Source organism: Hemitrygon akajei, chromosome 21 (assembly GCF_048418815.1).
Source record: "Hemitrygon akajei chromosome 21, sHemAka1.3, whole genome shotgun sequence".
NCBI lineage: Eukaryota > Metazoa > Chordata > Chondrichthyes > Myliobatiformes > Dasyatidae > Hemitrygon > Hemitrygon akajei.
In genome coordinates, this window is record NC_133144.1 from 64,226,864 (window position 1) to 64,248,014 (window position 21,151).

General features: G+C 45.7%; 1 protein-coding gene across 11 annotated transcripts in view; it reads left to right on the forward strand.

Annotated features, from left to right (window-relative positions):
• zmiz1a (zinc finger, MIZ-type containing 1a) overlaps positions 1–21,151 on the forward strand; it is a 418,554-nt gene that overhangs the window by 351,389 nt on the left and 46,014 nt on the right. For 7 of the 11 annotated variants that reach the window (XM_073025597.1, XM_073025596.1, XM_073025601.1 and 4 more), the window contains exons 6-10: positions 11,565–11,718; positions 16,102–16,216; positions 18,187–18,410; positions 19,392–19,590; positions 20,132–20,410. In XM_073025597.1, the coding sequence (XP_072881698.1) occupies positions 11,565–11,718; positions 16,102–16,216; positions 18,187–18,410; positions 19,392–19,590; positions 20,132–20,410 (971 nt within the window). Of the gene's footprint in view, positions 1–11,562; positions 11,719–16,101; positions 16,217–18,186; positions 18,411–19,391; positions 19,591–20,131; positions 20,411–21,151 lie in introns of all 11 variants that reach the window. The other 4 variants (XM_073025599.1, XM_073025602.1, XM_073025605.1 and 1 more) reach the window with 2 other exon arrangements.

Below are 21,151 nucleotides of genomic sequence, written 5' to 3' on the forward strand. Positions count from 1 at the left end.
GGGTTCAGTGTCCATTTAGGAATCGGGTGGCAGGGGGACGAAGCTGTTCCTGAATCGCTGAATGTGTGCCTTCAGGCTTCTGTACCTCCTTCCTGATGGTAGCAGTGAGAACAGGGCATGTGCTGGGTGATGGGGGTTCTTAATGATTGACGCAGCCTTTTTGAGTCTTTGCTCCTTGAAGATGACCTGAATACTACCGAGGTCCATTTACGAGTCTGGTAACAGTGGGATAGAATCTGGTCTACCCAAGCACCCTCTGCCCCTGTCTTCCCTGGTGGCAGGGACTGCAAGGTCAGGAGTTCTTTTAGATTAGCCTAGCTGGATAACCTGGGATAATTTTCCAGATAGTTCAGAAGCCCAACCAGCAGGGCGAGGCTGACACTTGATTTGAATTCAGCCGCTTGAAATGGAAAAGTGTGAAATCCTCGGGGAGATTTGATTTAGAGATTTTTGAGAGATTATCTTTATTTGCCAGATGTACATCAAAACATCGAAATACTCAGTGGAATGCATTGATTGCATCAACAACCAATGTGGTCCGAGGATATTCTGCGGGCAGCCCACAAGTGTTGTCACCCCTCCAGCACCAACCGATATACCGTGCCCACAGCTTACTAACCCTAACCCGTACGTCCTTGGACTGTGGGAAGAAACCTGCCTGATCACAGGGAGAGCGTGCGAACCCCTTACAGACAACGGTGGGAACTGAACCCTGCTGGCTGCTCACTGGTGCTGTAAAGCCTTACACTGCTGTGCCCATGGTGCAGAGCTGACAAGTGCAGTGCTTCAGTTGCTTTGCTGAAATCGCAGCAAAATGCTGTGCAGTTCGAATAATAGTTCAAAGTAAATTTCTAATCAAAGTACGTATATGTCACCATATACAATCCTGAGATTCATTTTCTTGCAGGTATTCACAGTAGAACAAAGAAATACAGCAGAATCAGTGAAAAGCTGCACACAAAGACTGACGATCAATGTGCAAAAGAAGGCAAACTGCAAATAGAAATTATAATATATCCTATGAGTTGAAGAGTCATTGAAAGTGAGCCTGTAGGTTGAGGCATCGGTTCAGTGTTGTGATGTGATGTTATCCACATTGGTTAAGGAGCATGATGGCAGCAGTGAGAAGAGAGCATGGCCTGGATGGTGGGGACCCTTGATGATGGATGTTGTTTTCTTGTTCCAATACTCCTTGTAGATGCACTCAGTGGTGGAGAGGGCTTTTCCAGTGATGGTATCCACCAATTTCTGTAGGCTTTTCCATTCTTTGACATTAGTGTTTATGTAGCAGGCCAGAACTCCAGAGTTCAAGATCACCATCTTGTCTACAGCTAACTTACCAGATTGCAACATATTCATTAAAGAAAGAAATGGTTTCTCCAAGTTCTTAAATAATTGTAAATCAGTTGTGCATCTTAACTCACTTCTCCCCCTCCCCCTCCCCCACCTTTCTCCCTCTCTCTCTCCCCTGTCTGTTTTCTCTCCCCCATTAACACTGACCATTGCAAGTGAGACAAGTGCCCTGACAGTATTCTCTATATCGGTGAGACCTGACATAAATTGGGGGAGTTCCTTCACTCCATCTGTGGGTTTACCCAGTGGCCAGCCATTTCAGTTCCACTTCCCACTCCCATTCCGACATGTCAGCCCGTGATCTTCTCCAATGCCGTTCCTCAGGTTGAAGGAGCATCATCTCATGTTCTGTCTGGGTGGCCTCTAGCCTGAGCCCCTCCCATCTCATTTTCCATTCCCCTTTTTCGCTCCCTTCGTACCCCTTCTCACCTTCTCACCCTTCCCCACATGGTCCACTGTCCTGTCTGAGCAGATTCCTCCTTCTTCAGCCCTTACCTCTTCAACCATCACCTCCCAGCTTCTCACTTCATCACATTCCCCCACCCACCCAACTTCCCTCCCACCCGGTCTCACCTCCCACCCGCCAGCTTGCACTCCTTCCCCTTTCAGGCTGTTTCTCCCCTTCATTTTCAGTCTGGTGCAGGGACTTGGCCTCAATCACCGACTGTTTATTACCCTCCATAAATATTGCCTGAATTGCTGCGTTCCTCCAGCATTTCGTGTACAGTCAGCCCTCCTTATCTGCAAGTTCCACTTGCGCGGATTCAACCAACCGCGAGTCGAGAAAACCAGGAAGTGCTCTTCCAGCACTTGTTCGAGCATATACAGACTTTCTTTTCTTGTCATTATTCCCTAAACAATGCAGTATAACAACTATTTTACATAGCATTTACACTGTATTAGGTATTACAAGAAATCTAGAGATGATTTAAAGTATATGGGAGGATGTGCATAGGTTATCATGGATCAGGATTGAAAAAAAATCGGAAGTTCTCTTACTAAGTAAGTCGGAACAGGTACATCCGGTATTATTTAATGTCAGTCAAACGTTTGTCTTAGGATATAGTATATATTTTACCTTTTTGTGCATATAAAGCACTTAAGAACGTATGTTTAAGCGCCGGGCTCGGGAACTGAAGTTCCCGAGTTCGATCCAGTGACAGATCACTCCCGAGTGTGCTCTGCATCGTGCATAGTTGATGTGGAGGATCAAAAACCCAAAACCCAATAATTAAACCATTGCAACACACACAAAGTGCTGGTGGAACACAGCAGGCCAGGCAGCACCTATAAGGAGAAGCACTGTCGACGTTTGCGTTGCTTAGTAATAATTTTAGCTTTCATCGGGGCAGGGCCTTTCGCATTTTATCCTTTAAAATTGTTCCAGTCGTTGACCGACTGTAGCCTAACGCTTTTCCAATGACAAATGGCATTTCACCTCTTTCCGATCGCTTTATTATTTCCACTTTATTTTCAATCGTAATCCTGATTATTTTCATGAACACAAACACTGGATTCAGAGCTGCGCCGCCGGGTCCTAATGTCTACCGCACAGAAACCGGTTAAATAAGGTCTAGGGTTCCACTGGGTCCTAAGGTCCGCCGTATTCAGACAGGTTGAATAAGGGGCTTGAGCATTCTCGTTTTTTGGTATCTGCGAGAGGTCCCAGAACTAATCCCCCGCTGATAAGGAGGGCCGACTGTACTTTATCTGTGTAACCATCTCTATCTCTCCTTCCTACAATCTCATTATCTATGTATCTATCACTATATCTACATCCTTCTACATTTGCTAATCCTTCATCATCCTATATCTACGTCTTTGTCACCTCTCACTATCTCCACTTCTCAGTGTCTCTCCCATTCTCTCTCCCTTTTCATTGTACAGGTAGGTGGCTAAGCTATGTCTTCACCAGTCAGGAGATTTGCTCAGTGTGTCTGTAGGTATGAACTTTATGTTCAGTTCTGTGCATTTTCCCAGTCCTCCTTGTTTTCTTATTTAGTCCTGACCTCTTTGCATATCTCAGTTAGAAATGGGACTATTCATTTTTTAATGCAAATTTAATATAAAGAGCTTAAAACTTGTTTCCTGACTTGGGCAGAAACAGCATTGAACTTGTTTAGCTGAATTGTCCAGTTTTCTACTGGCTAGATTTGTCAATTTATAGGTGAGGTAGTCGTATCATCCTGTGATGTGGATGCGCAAATTGTTATCTCCTTTGTTCTTTGTATCTCTGAGTCTTATCTCTCCCCTCTATCCCTGTAGCCCCTCTCTCTCTTTATTTACTGACCCAGGCTCATTTGCTTGTTCTCCATTCTTCCCTTTCTATCTCATTGTTTCTTTCACTTCGTATCTTTCTCACTGTCTCCTCATTATCTCTGTAACAATCTCTCTCCATCTCTTTCTTTCCCCTTATGTCTGTATCTCTCTTTCACCTCTCTATTCTCTGTATCTTTCTCTCTTCCTCTCTCTCCCTTCTTCTCTCTCTATTCAGTCTCCTCTCTCCTCTCTTTTCTCTCCTCTTTTCCTCTTTTCTCCTTCTCTCTCTCCCTATGTTTTCTTCTTTCTCTCCCTCTCTCTCCATTCACAGTCTTCTCTCTTCTCCCCTTTCCCCTTTCTTCTTTTCCCTCCTCTCTGCCCCGACCTTGATACTGTCTTGGCATCTCAATCTCTCACAACTCTCCATCTGTGCATTGCTTTTGGTTGAATTCTCATTCAGCACAATTCTTTTCTCTGAAAAAGCGAAAAGATTTTGAGGAAGTGGAGCTCCGTAAGTCTGGGGGCTGTCTCCTGAAAAGCTGGAAATACCCTTCCAAACTATCGGCCATTATCAGAAAGACTAGATTAGCTTTGTTTGTCCCACGTACATCAAAACATACAGTGAAATGTTTCATTTCCCTCAAATCAGATCAGCGAGCAGTTGCTGGGCAGCCTGCTGACAAAGGAAGTGGTAGGGGGTTGTTGCAATTGCAGCACTAAAAAGATTGAAACAGGAACATGGATAGAAAAGATTTAGACCAGCGGCTCCCAACCTGGGATCTACAGACCCCTCAGTTAATGATATTGGTCCATGGCCTAAAAAGGTTGGGAACCCCTGGTTTACAGGGATATGGGTCAAACAGGCATATGGGAGAAGCTTCTCTTGACACCGTGGCTAACATGGATGATTTGGGCTGAATGGCCTGTTTCCATGGTGGTGCGATAGCATTAGCGGTTAGTGTAACGATTTACAATCTTCCTTCAGATGCTCTGGTTTCCTCCCACATTCCAAAGACATGGGAGTTAATAGTCAATGGGAGTTAATGGGAGTCAGTCAGTTGGGTGTAATTGGCGGGTGTGCGCTCGTTTGGCCAGAAGGGCCTGCTATCGTGCTATATCTTCAAATAAATAAAACCTCTGTGTCCTTGTCGATCATGAACGGGTTCCATGGCTTTAATGATTGAGATTAGCTTTTAATTTGTCACATGTACGTCGAAATATACAGTGAAATTTTCTGATAAATCAAATCAGCGAGGTCATTTTGGGCAGCCCACAAGTGTTGCCATACTTCCAGCACCAACCTAACATGCCCACAACTCACCAACCCTAACCCATGTGTCTCTGTAATGCGAGATAAAGCCCGAGCACTGGGAGGAAACCCACGCATCCAGGGGAGAACGTACACACTCCTCATAGACGGGGGAGAATTGAAACCCAATCGTATAGTTGGTTGCTGTAAATCATTGCATTAACTGCTACGTTACTCTACCGTACTCAGGGAACATGATGTATATTATCAAAATACTATAAGTTATACTAAGAATAAAAAGAAAAAAGTCAATGAATAGCGGAAGACAGCAAGAGGTAGTGAGGAAACCCATGCAGTCACAGGGAGAACGTACAAACTCATTACAGAGAACAGCAGGAAATAAACACCAATCAGTTATCCCTGGCACTGTAATAGCGTTATGCTAACCGCTACGCTATCGTGCCACCGCCGCTTGACGGTAATGTTAAGATGAGTGATATTCTGCACCACAGAGGCCATTATTAAATCATGGATCCTGTTTCACTCCAATCAGACAGCTTTATGGTTAACATTACTTATACTTTAGCATCTTTTATTGAATGAGTTGGAATGTAAATGCCCCATCCATCGTGGGAGAGTTTGAACCCGTGCCGTACATGATCAGTAGTTCAGCCCTTTGCGTTATGTGTCCAGCTGCAATCTACTTGTCGTACGTGTCCTTGCACCCCTGTGAAATCCCTTGGGTCCTTTGCTGCAGGAAAGGCAGCAAGTGAACGCAGCCTGCTGAATACCAATGAGATTTTAAACCGCTCGGAACAATTATCCCTCTCCATCACTGCTTGAGACTGGAAATAAATTGGCATTCAAATGCATTTTAAGCAGCATTTTGTCTCAGACACGGTTGTTACTGTACATCTCCAGTAAAAATTCTGTCTGAGGCTTGTCTGCATCTGAGCATCACCAGGATTTTATTATAATCACTGGGCTAACCGCCAGGCTACCGTGACTCCACGTGGTAATCGTGGCTGAGCGGTTAAGGAAATGGACCAAAAACCCAATGGGTTTCAGTAGGATTGTGTTCAAGAATTAATTTTAATTACTGCCCATTACACCACTGGTACAGTGAAGATCCTTCATCCCTGCCGCACACAGCTACAGAAGGGTTCTATATTGCTTTTTCCGTAAGAGCTATTTTTTGACCAGTCAGGGTTGTTAGCCCTGAGCTGAACTCCTGAACCAGGAATGCCGGTGGACCAATCTTCGTCTGGCCTCCAGTCTTAGCCTTTGACCTGTTTGGCATGGGTGACCCTACCAAGAGCCAAAGCACAGGGCTGGCTCTCTGGGTCATTGAGGCAAACAAGCCTCCAAACCCTATGACAAGCTTGTGCTCCTCTTGGAGGATTGAGTTCAAGAGCTGCGGGGTAATTTACAGTTTTCTAAAGAACACGAGATTCTGCAGATGTTGGATCTATAGGAAAGGAATAAACAATTGACATTTCGGATTGAGACCATTTCGCTGAACACCTACGCTCTGTCTGCCAGAGACAGCAGGATCTGCCAGTGGTCACACATTTTAATTCCACGTCCCATTCCCATTCTGATATGTCTATCCATGGCCTCCTCTACTGTCAAGATGAAGCCACACTCAGGTTGGAGGAACAACACCTTATATACCGGCTGGGTAGCCTCCGACCTGATGGCATGAACATCGACTTCTCTAACTTCCATTAATGCCCCTCCTCCCCTTCTTACCCCATCCTTGATATATTTAGTTTTTCTCTCCCCTCCTTTTTTTTCTCTCTTTCTGCCCATCACTCTGCCTGTTCTCCATCTCCCTCTGGTGCTCCCCTCCCTCTTTCTTTCTCCCTAGGCCTCCTGTCCCATGATCCTTTCCCTTCTCCAGCTCGGTATCACTTTCGCCAATCACCTTTCCAGCTCTCAGCTTCACCCCTACCCCTGCAGTCTTCTCCTATCATTTTGCATTTTCCCCTCCCCCCCCACTTTCAAATCTCTTAACTATCTTTCCTTTCGGTTAGTCCTGACGAAGGGTCTCAGCCCGAACCATCAACAGTGCTTCTCCCTGGCCTGCTGCGTTCCACCAGCATTTTGTGTGTGTTGCTTGAATTTCCAGCATCTGCAGATTTCCTCGTGTTTTCTTGGAGTATTGTGTTCAGTTCTCATTATAGGAAGGATGTGGAAGGGTTAAAGAGGGTGCAGAGGAGATGCTTCCTGGATTTGAGGGCATGTTTATGAAGCTCGGGCTTTTCTCTTTGAAGCAAAGGATGATGAAAGGGGAATTGATAGAGGTGTACAAGATGATAAGAGACATAGATCGAGTGGATAGCCAGAGAAGTTTTCCTGTGGCATAGATGGCTAAAACAATGAGCCGTAATTTTAAGGTGATGGAGGATCAGGGGTAAATTTCAGGGGTATCAGGGGTAAAAAATTTACACAGCAATGGGTGCATCAAGCTTATTGCCTGGGGTGGGCTAGAGACAGATACATTAACGACATTTTAATAGACTCTTAGATACATGGATGATTGAAAAATGGAGGGCTATGTAGGAGGGAAGGGTAAGATTGATTTTAGAGCAGATTAAAATGTCAGCACAAGATCTTGGGCCAAAGGACCTGTACTGTAATGTTCAATATTTTATGTTCTCATACCAAAACAATAAAAATAAATTTTAAAGCTCCATAAGTAATGTCTTTGTTTTTCATGTTGCTATTTATATACTGCCTCATTTGCAGTCTGTTTTAAAATATTATATTTGTTTTATAAAATGATTTGTGTCTACGGGGCAGTTGATATTTGATATCCCTTGGCAGGACACAGATTGTACAGAGGGAGGTGGCCGTGCCTGTGTTACAGGTCTAATCCCCATCTCGTAAGCAGAGAGTGAGCCATTTTGTTGCAGCCCGCTGCCGGTTTTAAAGGGTGTCAGCCACACACTCGTTTCTTAGTGAGCGTCAGCTAGTTTGCATCTGCCACCCCAGCTCGTCTGAGAGAGAGAGAGAGAATGAATAATTCATTGCGGCTTCACCTCGGGACTGGAATGTGCGTGCAAACCGGTTTCCAGAGACGTGTGCTCTGGGGTGGGGAGAGAGGGAGGGAGATGCAGAGAGAGTTAAATTAGGTTTTCGGGGAACCCATTTGAACCCTGTTCTGTATCTCGCTAAATATTTGGTTGAAGAAATGAGGGGCTTGTCATAAAGAAATTGCTTGGCACCAGAAGTGCCAAGTTCTGCTCTCTCCCTCGACTTCAGTTAATCTATCATTCTTTACAGAGTCACTCCAAGGAGCGCGGGGTGGGGGTTGAGAACAGGAGTGTGTGGGTGTGACTGCAGATTGAATTCCTCTCTGAAAATGGCTGGCAGAATATTGCACAGTGAAGGCTGGGGCGGTCTGATACCAGAGTTCAAAGTTCAGGGTAAAATTTATTATCAACCTGAGTATATGTTACCATATATTACCTCGAGATTCATTTCCTTGCAGGCATTTACAGGAAAATAAAGAAATACAATAGAATTTAGTAAAAACTATACATAAACAGATACTATTTGCAAAATTGCAATAAAAATAATACTCAGAATAAAACAATGCTGAACATTAAAAAAAATTCTGAGAATATAGAAGAATACTCAGAGTAAAACGTAATACCGGTCGGTGTCAGTAAAATATAAAATATGGCCGCTGGTTGCCTGGGTACTTCTCCCCCCAGATGCACTGGCAGCCCGCCAGTGAAAAGTGAAAAGGCAGTTTCTGAGCATCACTGACAGTTGCAGAGCTGTGATCCTGTCTGGTTGGTAAAAAGGGACACAGGCGGCTTGTAATTGACATGTTCATAGTGATCCATCCGATTTGATCAAATGCTTATTGGTAAGTACCCACCTCTGATGGTGGGGGCAGTTTGTGTGTGAGTGTGGGGTGTCATCAGCGGAAAGGCTGGCTAGGGCTGCCACCTGCTGGTTGTTCCTAGTATCATCAGGACCGGTTCTGCTGGTGAGATCCCCAGGCTAGAACTACATTTCTCAAACATGCTTTGAGCCCCATGATCACACACACACACACACACACACACACAGAGCTGGAGGAACTCAGCAGGCCTGGCAGCATCTACGGAAAAGAGTACAGTCGACATTTCAGGCTGAGACCCTTCAGTGGGAGTCCATCAGAATTTTGTGTGGGTTGCTTGGATTTCCAGCATCTGCACGTTTTCTCTTGTTTCTAACCCCATGATATTGGATTTGGAAATTAGTTTATTATACGCAAAAATAGCTGGCCTTCATAAGCAGATAGATAGATACTTTATTGATCCCAAAGGAAATTACAGTGCCATAGTAGGATTACAAGTGCACAGATACAGATATTAGAAGAGAAGTAGAAAGAATAAAAGATAGGTTATCACAAACAGTCTAACAGGAGGGGGTCATCACTTCCCCGGCTGCAGGTTGACTCATTATAGAGCCTAACGGCCGAGGATAAGAATGACCTCATACAGCGCTCTTTGGAGCAGCGCAGTTGTCTTAGTCTATTAATAAAAATGCTCCTCTGTTCAGCCAAGGTGGCATGCAGAGGGTGAGAAACATTGTCTAGAATTGCCAGGGTTTTCCGTAGAGTCCTTTGTTCTACCACAGCCTCCAGTGTGTCCAGTTTGACTCCTATAACAGAGCCAATCATTCTAATCATTGAGCCTGTTGGCATCACCCATGTTGATGCCATTGCCCCAGCACACCACCGTATAGAAGATTGTCCTGGAGACAGCAGACTGCTAGAACATGTGAAGGAGAGGCCTGCATACTCCAAAGGACCTCAGTCTCCTCAGGAAGTAGAGGCAACTCTGGCCTTTCTTGTACACGGCCTCTGTGTTGGTGCTGCACTCAAGTCTGTCATCCAGGTGCACCCCCGGGTACTGGTAGGTCCTCATCACATCCATGTCCCCACCCTCAATAGTACCAGGGAGCAGTACAGGCTTAGTCTTCCTAAAGTCCATCACCATCGCCTTGTTGAGCATTAGTCGGGGAATTGAGTTCAAGAGCTGTAAGGTAATATTGCAGCTCTATAAAACTCCAGCTAAACCACACTTGAAATATTGTGTTCAGTTCCGGTCACCTCTTTATAAGAAGGAGGTGGACGATTTAGAGAGGGTGCAGAGGAGATTTACCAGGGTGCTGCCTGAACTAGTGAGCATGTCCTGTGAGGAAAGGTTGAGCTTTTCTCTTTGGAGCGAAGGAAGATGAGAGATGACTTGATAGAGGTGTACGAGATGATAAGAGACATAGATAGAATGGATGGTCAGGAACTTTTTCCCAGCACGAAATGGGTAATATGAGTGGACATAACTTTAAAGTGATTGGAGGAAAGTACAGGGGGGTGGATCTCAGAGGTAAGTTTTTACACAGAGTACATGGAACACACTCCTGGGGTGGTGGTAGAGGCAGATACATTTGGGACATTTAAGAGACTTTTAGATAGGCACGTGGATGATAGAAAAATGGAGAGCTTTGTTGGGGAGGGATGGTTAAATTGATCTTAGAAGAGATTTAAAAATTGGCAGAAATCATGGGCCGATCAGCCTGTAGTGTTCTATATTTGATATCACTCCCCGCTGCTCACACTGTCTTTTGCCTGTGTGGTAAGTATCCTTGAGGAGGGAGCACTTGGTCTTTAAGCAGTTCCTTCTCCCATCGAACTCCCTTTGGTACTTGAGCTAAAACGCTCGTATCGGGCACTTGTGTTGAATGGGCTGCAATAAATAAAACCCCCAGACAAGAACAGAGGGAAGCCGCTCATTCCATCAATAAAAACTTCACTGTTAGGTCAGGAATTTTACAGACTTAACTGGATTATCACAAGTGGCCCCCAGATGAGTATAAATTATCACAATCACAGTGCAAGCAGGAGAATTATCAGCACTCCTTTATTAGTGGATGTGTAAGTCTGCGAGATGCCAGATGGAGCAGTATGGTGCAATTCTGCGGATATTAAAGGCGCAGAGTGGAGTTAAATGATTAATGATGAGCTTTTGTTTATGCAGTGGAGGCGTACGCACCTGTGTGCGTGCAGGTGTGTCTGGCTTCACGTGTATGTGGATATGCGTGTGTTCGGGTGCATGCATGTGTGACTACCCGTGTGTGTGTGTGTGTGAGTGCAGCCCAGAATGTACTGCCTGGGTTGAGGTGAAGCATTCAAGGGGCAGTTTGGTTTGCACATGAATGGAAGGATATGGACATTGTGAAAGCAGAAGGGATTAGGTGTTAAATTGTGGGCTGAATGGCCTGTTCATGTGCTGTACTGTTCTAAGTATGTGAGAGTACATAAGCATGTGTGTAAGTGTATTGTACAGTACATGCGTGTGTTTTCATGTGTGTATGTACATGTATATGGGAGTGCACGTGTGTGTGTGTGTGTGCACCTTCTGATTCAGGTTTGTTTCTTTTTAATCACGTGCACAAACGGTGAAGTGTTGTTTGTTTTAACGACCAAGACGAGGGCAGCCAGCCAGTGTCACCGCACATCCCGGCACTGACATGCCACGCCCACCATGCTGAGCGTAATGTTCACCTTGAGGCGTTGGGACTAAATTCCTCCGACTCAACGCCCTCCCCCTTCGCTGATTGTGTGCCGTTTTGAGGGGGGGATTGCAAGAGGGCTCTCTCGCAGTGGTGAGGTGCTTACGTTGTCTCTGCTCTCTCTGCACAGCTCTCCTGTCTTCCTGGTGTGAGGACCTGGGCAGGCTCCTGCTGCTACGCCACCAGAAAAGCCGACAGAACGACACCCCGGGGAAGCTGCCCATGCAACCGCCGATGAACCCCATGAACTCCATGAAGCCCACACTCCCTCCTGGGCCCCACAGGTCAGTCTCTCTCTCTGGGCTGATCAGGGTGGACTTCCACTGCCGCTGGATGCTGCCCAACCATGGTATTCAGAGGAATACCATGGCTGGCACATCAAGGGTTAATAAATTGTTAATGGCAATATTGGAATTGGTTTATTATTGTCACATGTACCAAGATCTTGTATACTGTTCATACAGGTCAAATATTACACAGTGTATTGAGGTAGAACAGCATAAAGTAATACCAGATGTAGAATAAAGTGTAGCAGCTACGGAGTGCCATGCAGGTAGTCGATAAGGTGCAAGATCATCATGAGGTAAATAGTGAGGTTAAGAGTCCATTTATTCGTACTAAGAATCTACTTAATAGTCTTATTACAGTAGGGTAGAAGCTGTCCTCGAGCCTGGTGGTACATACCTCCAGGCCTTTGTATCTTCTGTCCGACAGGAGGGGGAGAAGAGAGAATGTCCGGGCTGGGAGGGGTCTTTGATTATTCTGGCTGCTTTACTGAGGCAGTGAGAAGCTAAGACGGAGTCCCTGGAGGAGAGGTGGGTTTCCACGGACTTCGTCCACAGCTCTGCAGTTTCTTGCAGTGACGCACAGAGCAGTTGCCGTACCAAACCGTTATACCGCGATAGAGGATGCTTTCTGTGATGCATTCATAAAAACTGGGTGAGGATGAAAGGGAGCCGTAGCTGACAGCTGGTGATCTGATGCGTGGAACTGGTTCTGAACCCCACTTCTAGTTCAACTGCTGATTAATTGCAGGGCCATACATGCCCCTGTGTATAAAGTCTCATGGAATTTATTCGGCTGTCATGAAACCATCTCATGATGGCCTGAACATCGTGTGGCTTCTGTCTCTCGAACAGAACCAGAAGAAGAAGCAAAGAAGCCCCTCCTTGGCAGTGAATGGAGGGGCGCAGACTACCGGTGGGATGAGTTTGGATCAGTATTGTCGTTGGCACAGATGTGATGGACCGGTGCTGTACTGTTCTACATTAACTTCAAAGGATCCCCTTACCTGCAACAATCTGCAACTCTTCTTGTTCGGGCTGTGTGAAACCCAATAAATTGTCCACTGTAAATTGTCATGCGCGCGCCTGTGTGTGTGTGTCTCTGAGAAGTGAGTGTGTCAGTGTCTTTGAGAGTGTGTGTGTGTGAAATGTGAGGAGAATAAACAGGATTAGTGTAAGTGGCCAGCTGATAGTATAGACCCAGTGGACCGAAAAGTCTCTTTCTGTGCGCTATGAAAGCTGCTTGGAGGAAGGGACCCAGTTTCATGGCATTTTATCCATGAAAAGTGTTGAAACCAATCGAACAAGAGTTTTAGTAAACTCAAAATTTTCAGATGAGAGGCATCAAGCAATGAAACTTGACAGCATTGTCTAGACAGCAGAGAGCAATCCATAAGACCTTAAGACAGAGGAGCAGAATTAGACCATTCGGCCCATCAAGTCTGCTCTGCCATTCCATCATGGCTGATTTATTATCCCTCTCAACCTCATTCTGCCTTCTCCCCGTAATCTTTGACAGTATGACTAAGCAAGAATGTATCAACCTCTGCTTTAAATATATCTAATGACTTGGACTTCATGTCCATCTGTGGCAATGAATTCTTCCCTCTGGCTAAAGAAATTCCTCCTCATCTCTGTGTCTAAAGGCATGTCCTTCTACTCTGAGGCTATGCACCAGCTCGATGAAGCTGCAGTTGAACTCTGCCGTGATGTGGTCAGACCAAAAATTAAACACACTGCCTAAAACTTTCACTGACACATCCGACTCTGTAGAGCAACAGTGGACCTGAACTGGGTTGTCCTGCCTCTCAAGCAGGAACTTAGAATGGGGAAAAACAAACAAAGAAATAAATGTCAGAAAAGTACCTGGAACTTCAAATGAGAATTGAAACCAGGAAAAGGGAAGTTGAAGAAATTTGGGTTTCTGTTTGTGCCAAGAGTCATTGGTGAATGGCCTTAGAACATAGAAGAATACAGCACAGGAACAGGCCCTTCAGCCCACAATGTTGTGCCGAAACAAATAAATTAGTAATCAATTGACCAATCCCCTCTGTCTACATAATGTCCATATCCTTCCTTTTCCCTCTCATTCATGTGTCTAACTTTCTTAAAAATCCCTAACGTATCTATCTGCCTCTACCACCACCCAGGCAGTGCATTCCAGACACCCACCACTCTCTTAGAAACCAGTTGATACAGAGGAGACTAAATCATGTACAAGAGAGGGCTATGAATGGTTACCTTCCTTGCCAACTGTAAATCATTCTAAATATGGTTGCAATTGACCTCTACTTACAAAATACCCTTATTAGCATAATATTCTTTATGTTATTTTGCTTTTTGTTGCAACTCTAAGTATCCCAAATTCCCCAAATGGAACCCCAACCATTTAATTTTCTATGAGGATTACAAAGATTCAAAGTATACAGTATGTATTATCAAAGTATTTGCACTGTATTCATCTTCCTTCAGGCAGCCACAAAACAGAGAAACAGCATGGAACCGATCAGAGTAAACATCAAACACACAACACGCAAAAAAAAAAGAACAGGTCGTGTAAACGGCAAAAATAAAATGAATAGCACACATAATAGTGAACATCGTTGAAATGTCTAGGAATCACAAACAGGAGAAAATCTGCAGATGTTGGAAATCAAAGTCAGACGCACAAAATACTTCCTGACCCTCCTGAGTTGCTCCAGCATTTTGTACGCATTACAACTTTCTAGGAATATTCAGTTACGATCAATTTAACACTGCGTCAGTCTGCATTGAAGCGCCCCAAACAAAATCGCTCAGAAACAGCAATAAGAAAAAAGAGAAGGTGTCAAAAGTATTTTAAGATAGAAGGAAGGAAGCTCGTGTTTCCTGGAATTGATCTTTAACCCATTTCCAGGATGAGCAAGTGTGCAGAAAATATCATGAACAATAAATCTTTAGAGGCTGTGGCATTTACCAGCACCTTTTGGGTTCATCACCAATTGTTCATTTCAAAGACTATTTTCTGAGTTGTGTTTTAGTTTAAGTTGATAGCAAATAGGCTCATTCCAGTCTATATCAACAGTGTTATGTTTGAGAGCGTCATTCCTAGTTGTGAACATTACTGATCGTGTGTCTTGGCCCAAGCGCATACACATCGCAGCCAAGAAAGCTGACCAGCACCTCGACCTCTTCAGAGGGCTAAGCAAAATTTGGGATGTGCCTGGCAGCCTTTACCAATTTTTATCGATGCCCCACAGAAACCATTCTGTCTAGATGCATAACGGCTTGGTACGGCAACTGCTTTGCAAGTGACTGCAATAAACTGCAGAGAGTTGTGGACACAGATGACAAAGTCACGGAAACCAGCCTCCCCTCTATGGACTTTGTCCACACTCAGTGGAGCAGATAGTATAATGGCTCCCCACTCTTCTTCCCTCTCCTGTCAGGCAGGAGAAACAAAAGCCTGAAGCACATACCACCAGGTTCAAGGACAGCTTCTACCCTGCTGTTTCAATAGTTTCCTAGTATGGCAATTTGGACTCTTGACCTCACGATCTACCTCGTTATGATCTTCCACATTTTTTTTCCTGCACTGCACTTTCTTTGTAGCTGTTACACTTTATTCTGTATTCTGTTACTGTTTTACCTTGTTCTACCTCAATGCGCTTTTGTAATGATTTGTGCAAACAGTATGAAAGCACATTTATCACTGTATCTCGTGTGACACTAATAAACCAATTCCAATTCAAAATTCCATAGTTAAGGGCAATATTAGTTGACCATCCTAAATTGGACCTGAGTTGAGCAGTTTGGACTGTTTCGAGGTCCACCCACTGTAGACTCCCAGAAATACCTGTCTGGGGCAAAACAGGAGACTTCCTTCAGCAAAGGTCATCAATCAACCAGACAAGATTCTATCACATTCTGGTATTTTCATGGCCACTGTTACCACCTTAATTTTTCATTTTCATCTAATTATAAATTTTAATTTCCTTGGTGAGATTTGATGTTCCAAATTCAGCTCCTGTGACCCAATCACAGGCAATCATTTACATGGCTGAATGGGCAGGATTATCCCACGCTAATGGGCGCAATGGCAGTGGAGCGGTTAATACAACGCTGTTACAGCTTAGGGTGTCAGAGTTCGGAGTTCAGTCCCGGCGTCTGCTGTAAGGAGTCTCTGTACATCCAGCCCCACGGAATGCGTGGGTTCCATCCAGGTGCTCTGGTTTCCTCCCACAGTCCAAATGTGTACCAGGTAGATTAATTGTAAATTGTCCTGTGATTGGGCTAGGGTTAAATAGGGGAAGTCAGGGCTAACTGTGGCAACACAGCTCAAAGAGCCAGAAGGACCCTATTCTGCATTGTATCTCTGAATAATTGTCTTTCTTTCTCTTGTAGCGATGGGTCATTTACCTATGACCCTGTCCCTTGGCAACAAAACACAAGTCAGCCTCCAGGCTCACTGTCTGTAGTTACAACAGTGTGGGGAGTCACGAACACATCACAGAGCCAGGTAAGAGCAGCTTTACCGTGTTGAGTTCAGGTTTGAGTTTACAATGCACATACAGCACAAAACCAGACAACCTTGCTACAGGGTAAAATTATGCAACGATCTTGCAGCTTCAGACTGAAGTTGACTGCAAAGCTGACTCGTGCAGAGATATCCGAGTAGGGGATACGGCCCAGTCCATCACAAATAGAGCCCTTCCCACCACTGAGCACATCTGTACAGAGCACTGTCACAGCAAAGCAGCATCCATCATCAAGGACTCCCACCACCCAGGCCATTCTCCCTTCTCCCCGCTGCCATCAGGAAGAAGGTACAGGAGCCTCAGGACCCACACCACCAGGCTCAGAAACAGTTATTACCCCTCAACCATCAGGCTCCTGAACCAAAGGGGACAACTTCACTCGCCCCATCACTGAACTGTTTCCACAACCTATGGGCTCATTTTCAAGGACATGTCATCTCATGTGTCCTGATATTTGTTGCTTATTTATTTATTATTAGTATTATTATTATTATTTTTCTATTTTTGTATTTGCACAGTCTGTTGTCTATTACACGTTAGCTGTCTGTCCATCCAGCTGAGTGGGGCCTTTCATTGATTCTGTTGTGTTTCTTCTATTCATTGTGAATGCCTGCAAGAAAGTGAATCTCAGGGTTGTATATGGTGACATATGTGTACTTTGAAAAATGTTGCCCAGTGCTGTGTCAAACTGTGACATGAAGAGGAAGGAGGACCTATTTGCTATAACAATGGCTCAAGAACCAGGAGATGTAGATTTAAAATGTTTTGTAGAAACCAGAGAGTGAGCAAGAGAAAGGGGAAGGGTAACACACAGAGTCGTGAAGCATTTCACGTGTTTAAAGGTGGCTCAGTAGCATAGTGGTTAGCATAAAGCTTCACAGCCCCAGTGAAGGGGTTCCTGATCCCGCCGCTGTCCGTAAGGAATTTGTACGTTCTTCCCGAGGCCAAGTGGGTTTGCTGCGGATTCCTCCCATAAACGCTCCCTACGTGTAGAGTAGCAAGTCAGGGGCGTGCTATGTTGCCATCAGAGGCAGCCCAGACTATGCTGACACACGTGATGCCTTTCTCTGTATCGATGTACACGTGGCAAATAAAGTTAATCTTTTAAAATGAAGAGGCTGATTTCCTTTTCATTGTTTGCCCCTGAAACACGTACGAAGCATTTAGCTGCAAAGTAGCCTGTGGCAAAACGATGAGGTTAACATGGTCATGGTCCAGTGGATGAGAAAAACAGTGCCCTATACAGCACTGTGCAAAAGTCTTAGGCGCCCTAGTTTTTTACACGGTTTCCACCGAGCCCTGATCTCAACGTTATCGAGGCTGTCTGAGACTACCTGGAGAGACAGAAGCAAGCGAGACAGCCAAAGTCTGCAGAAGAACTGTGGCAAGTTCTCCAAGATGCTTGGAACAACCAACCAGCTGATTTTCTTATAAAACTGCACGACAGTGTTCCTAAAAGAACTGATGCCGTTTTAAAGGCAAAGCGTGGTCACACCAAATATTGATTTGATTGAGTTTTTTACTGCTCTTTATCATAAATTTTTTGACATTTAAAAACTTTTTCATTATTTTTGAAATATCGCTTCACAGGATATTTTTGCATGTACCTAAGACTTTTGCACAGTACTTTAGTTGGAGGACCCTTTAAAGAGGGTAAAGGCTGGAGTGTCTGTAATGGAAGAGATTGGAAAGAATGGTGAAAAGGATAGTAATGACTGGGTGAGAATAATGTGCAGGGTTATGGGGATGAATGGGGAATGAGATAACAGTATTCAAACCAGGAGTTAGTATCACTTCAATGGACTGAATGGTCTGTTTAATAGTAGGCTGAGGTAATTCAGATGGAGTCACACAGGAGTTGGATGTTGGAATCCCACCAGTGGAAGTCGGTGCTGTGTGCGCATCTTGCAGCACCACCGTCTAACGTCATCTGTGTTCTTCTCAACGCAAGCAGGTGCTGGGGAATCCGATGGCAAATGCAAGCAACCCTATGACCCCTGGAGGCAACCCGATGGGATCCGGCATGTCGGGAAGTAATCCTGGGATAAACTCGCCGCAGTTTGCTGGACAGCAGCAGCAGTTCTCCACAGGCAAAGGTGGCTCCAACCAAGCATACATGCAGCAGAGCATGTACGGTCGACCAAACTACCCCGGGAGCGGCAACTTCGCCAGCAGGTAGAGCACACGCTGTGTATTGAACTTTATTTAGAGATGCACCGTGAAACCGGCCCTTCTGGCCCACTGAGCTGTCCCAGCCAGTAATCCCTGATTTAACCCTAATCTAATCACAGGACAACTTACAATGATGTATTAACCTACTAACGTGTGTATGTGTGTGTGTGTGTGTCTCTCTCTCCCTCTCTCCCTCTCTCCCGGAATTGCACTCCAAAATCTGGTGCCACGGTGTATTCTGGCTGAGCAGCAGAGTCCCCATTACCTGTGCAAGTCACAATCTGGTCTGTTATCGTTGCATACACCCAGTGGCCACTGTGCTAGATACAGGAGTGGAGCCCAGTATGCTCTTCTGCTGCTGTAGCCCATCCACTTCAAGGTTCAATGAGTTGTGTATTCAGAGATGCTCTTCTGCACACCAAGCACTGTTGTAAAGCATAATTATATGAGTTACTGTCACTTTCCTGTCAGGTTGAATCAGTCTAGTCATCTTCTCTGAGCTGTCATTAAAGACATTTTCGACCACCGGTCTGTCACTCACGATGTTTTGTTGTTTTTCGTATCACTCTCTGTAAACTCCAGAGACTCTGTGCATGAAAATCTCAGGAGATTAGCAGTTTCTGAGATATTCAAACCACCCTGTCTGGCACCAACAATCATTCCATGGTCAAAGTCACTTAGATCACATTTCTTCCCCATTCTGATGTTTGGTCTGAACATCGTGACCATATCTGCATGCTTTTATACACTGAGTTGCTGCCACATGATTGGCTGATTAGATATAAGAAGCAGCTGTACATAATAAAGTGGCCTCTGATTACTTCAGTGAGAATAAACCTAATTCTGATTCTGAGGAGTAGGATCACTGTGTCCCCCAGAATCTGGTCATGAGTAGCTACTGCAGAGTTGTGGGGGGGTGGGTTTACACTCTTTGGAAGAACAGTAAGTCACCGGTTGTCATGTTTGTATTCCAATCTCTTCCAGTTACCCCGGAGGCCCCAACGCTCCTGGCTCCATGGGTATTCCTCCGCACAGCAGGCCGCCGACCGACTTCACGCAGCCTGCAGCGGCAGCGGCCGCAGCAGCAGTTGCAGCCGCGGCGGCAACGGCCACTGCCACGGCGACGGCGACGGTGGCCGCCCTGCAGGAGAAGCAGAACCAGGAGATGAACCAGTACGGACCGGTAAGGAGGAGGCCTAGTCTGGGTGGCAGCCTGCAGCCGCTGACATTGAGCACGTGAGGAAGTTGGTACAATGGAGCTGTTGTCTTGCTGAGAAGACATTGTGCAGATGCTGGAAATCCTGGTGGAACCAAGCAGCACCTGATATTCCACCATGGTCACCTCAATTTCTCTAATTTACTATAGCCACTCCCTGTATTTTAATTCCCCCCACCTCCTTTGCTTTCCCTCATTCTGGTTGGGCAGTTCCTCTCCTCCTTCCCTTTTTCCCATGGTCCACTGTCCTCTTCTATCACATTACTTCTTCAGGTCTTTACCTCCCCCCACCTATCACTTTCTACCACCTCAAATCATTTCCTTCCATTCTCCCCCTCCTCACCCAGCCGCCTGTCACCTTCCAGCTTGTGCTCTTAAGATCCTGCGTGTAGAGCTACAATTTCTGGCATCTGCAGAAACCTCTGATGTGAGTGAACGGACAAGTTGGGCCGAGGGGCCTGTAGGCATGCTGTGCCACACTGACTCTCTTCTCTTTCGGTTTCTCCAGATGGGTCCGGCCCAGGCCTACAACAGCCAGTTCATGAACCAGCAAGGTACTCGAGGACCTTCCACCATGCAAGGCAGCATGAATCCAGGGGGAATGGGGACGGGGATGACCCCGTCCAGCATGAGCGGGCCGCCCATGCCCATCAGCCAGCCCCGCCCGCCCGGAATGAACCCGGTGTTCGCCTCCCACGGCCAGCGAGTGGCGCAGCAGGGCTACCCAGGCCCTAGGCCACCTCAGCAGATAGCAATACAGGGGGTGAAGCGGCCGTACCCAGGAGAGGTGAGCAAAGCCGTGGTGCGGATCTGTGCAGGCTCTGATTCAGATTCACTGATTTATCATTTGTACATTGAAGCATACAGTGAAATGTGTTATCAACCATCACAACCTGAGGGTGTGCTGCAGGCAGCCTGCAAGAACCACCACACATTCTGGCAGCTTTTTTAACATGCTTACCTCGTTCAGCAGAACAACAGCAGCAAAACTCAGCCCTTTTCTCCCTCCCTCCTGCCCACACACTCGCACACTCAGATAGGCCTCCAACCCCAGGACAGGCCTCTGGGCCTCCAGTGGACTCACGGACTCACAGACACTGGGCCTCCAACTTTCCTTGTGGGCTCGTGGGCCCAGAGTTTCGGCCTTCATGTCTTGTCTTGCGTTGGATTTCTTTAGAACTTTTTTTCCCAGTCCAGCTTAGCTAATCCTATCATTGCAATTATCCTTTTGCATCACAGCCTGGTACTCCAGCTGCAGTGCTGCCAACAAAAAAGCCTTGCAGAGGGTGGTTAGGGGAGCAGAGAAGGTTACTGGGGTCTCCCTACCTTCTGTCCAAGACCTCTTTCAGAGTCAATGCCTCCAGAAGACACGGTACATCATTAAAGACCCCTCACACCCTCTCCATGAACTGTTTGTTCTTCTGCCATTAGGTAAACGTTACAGGAGCATCAAAACTAAAACCACAAGGCTACTAAACAGCTTCCTCCCACAGGCAGTCAGACTGCTAAACAGCTGCTCTACCTGACT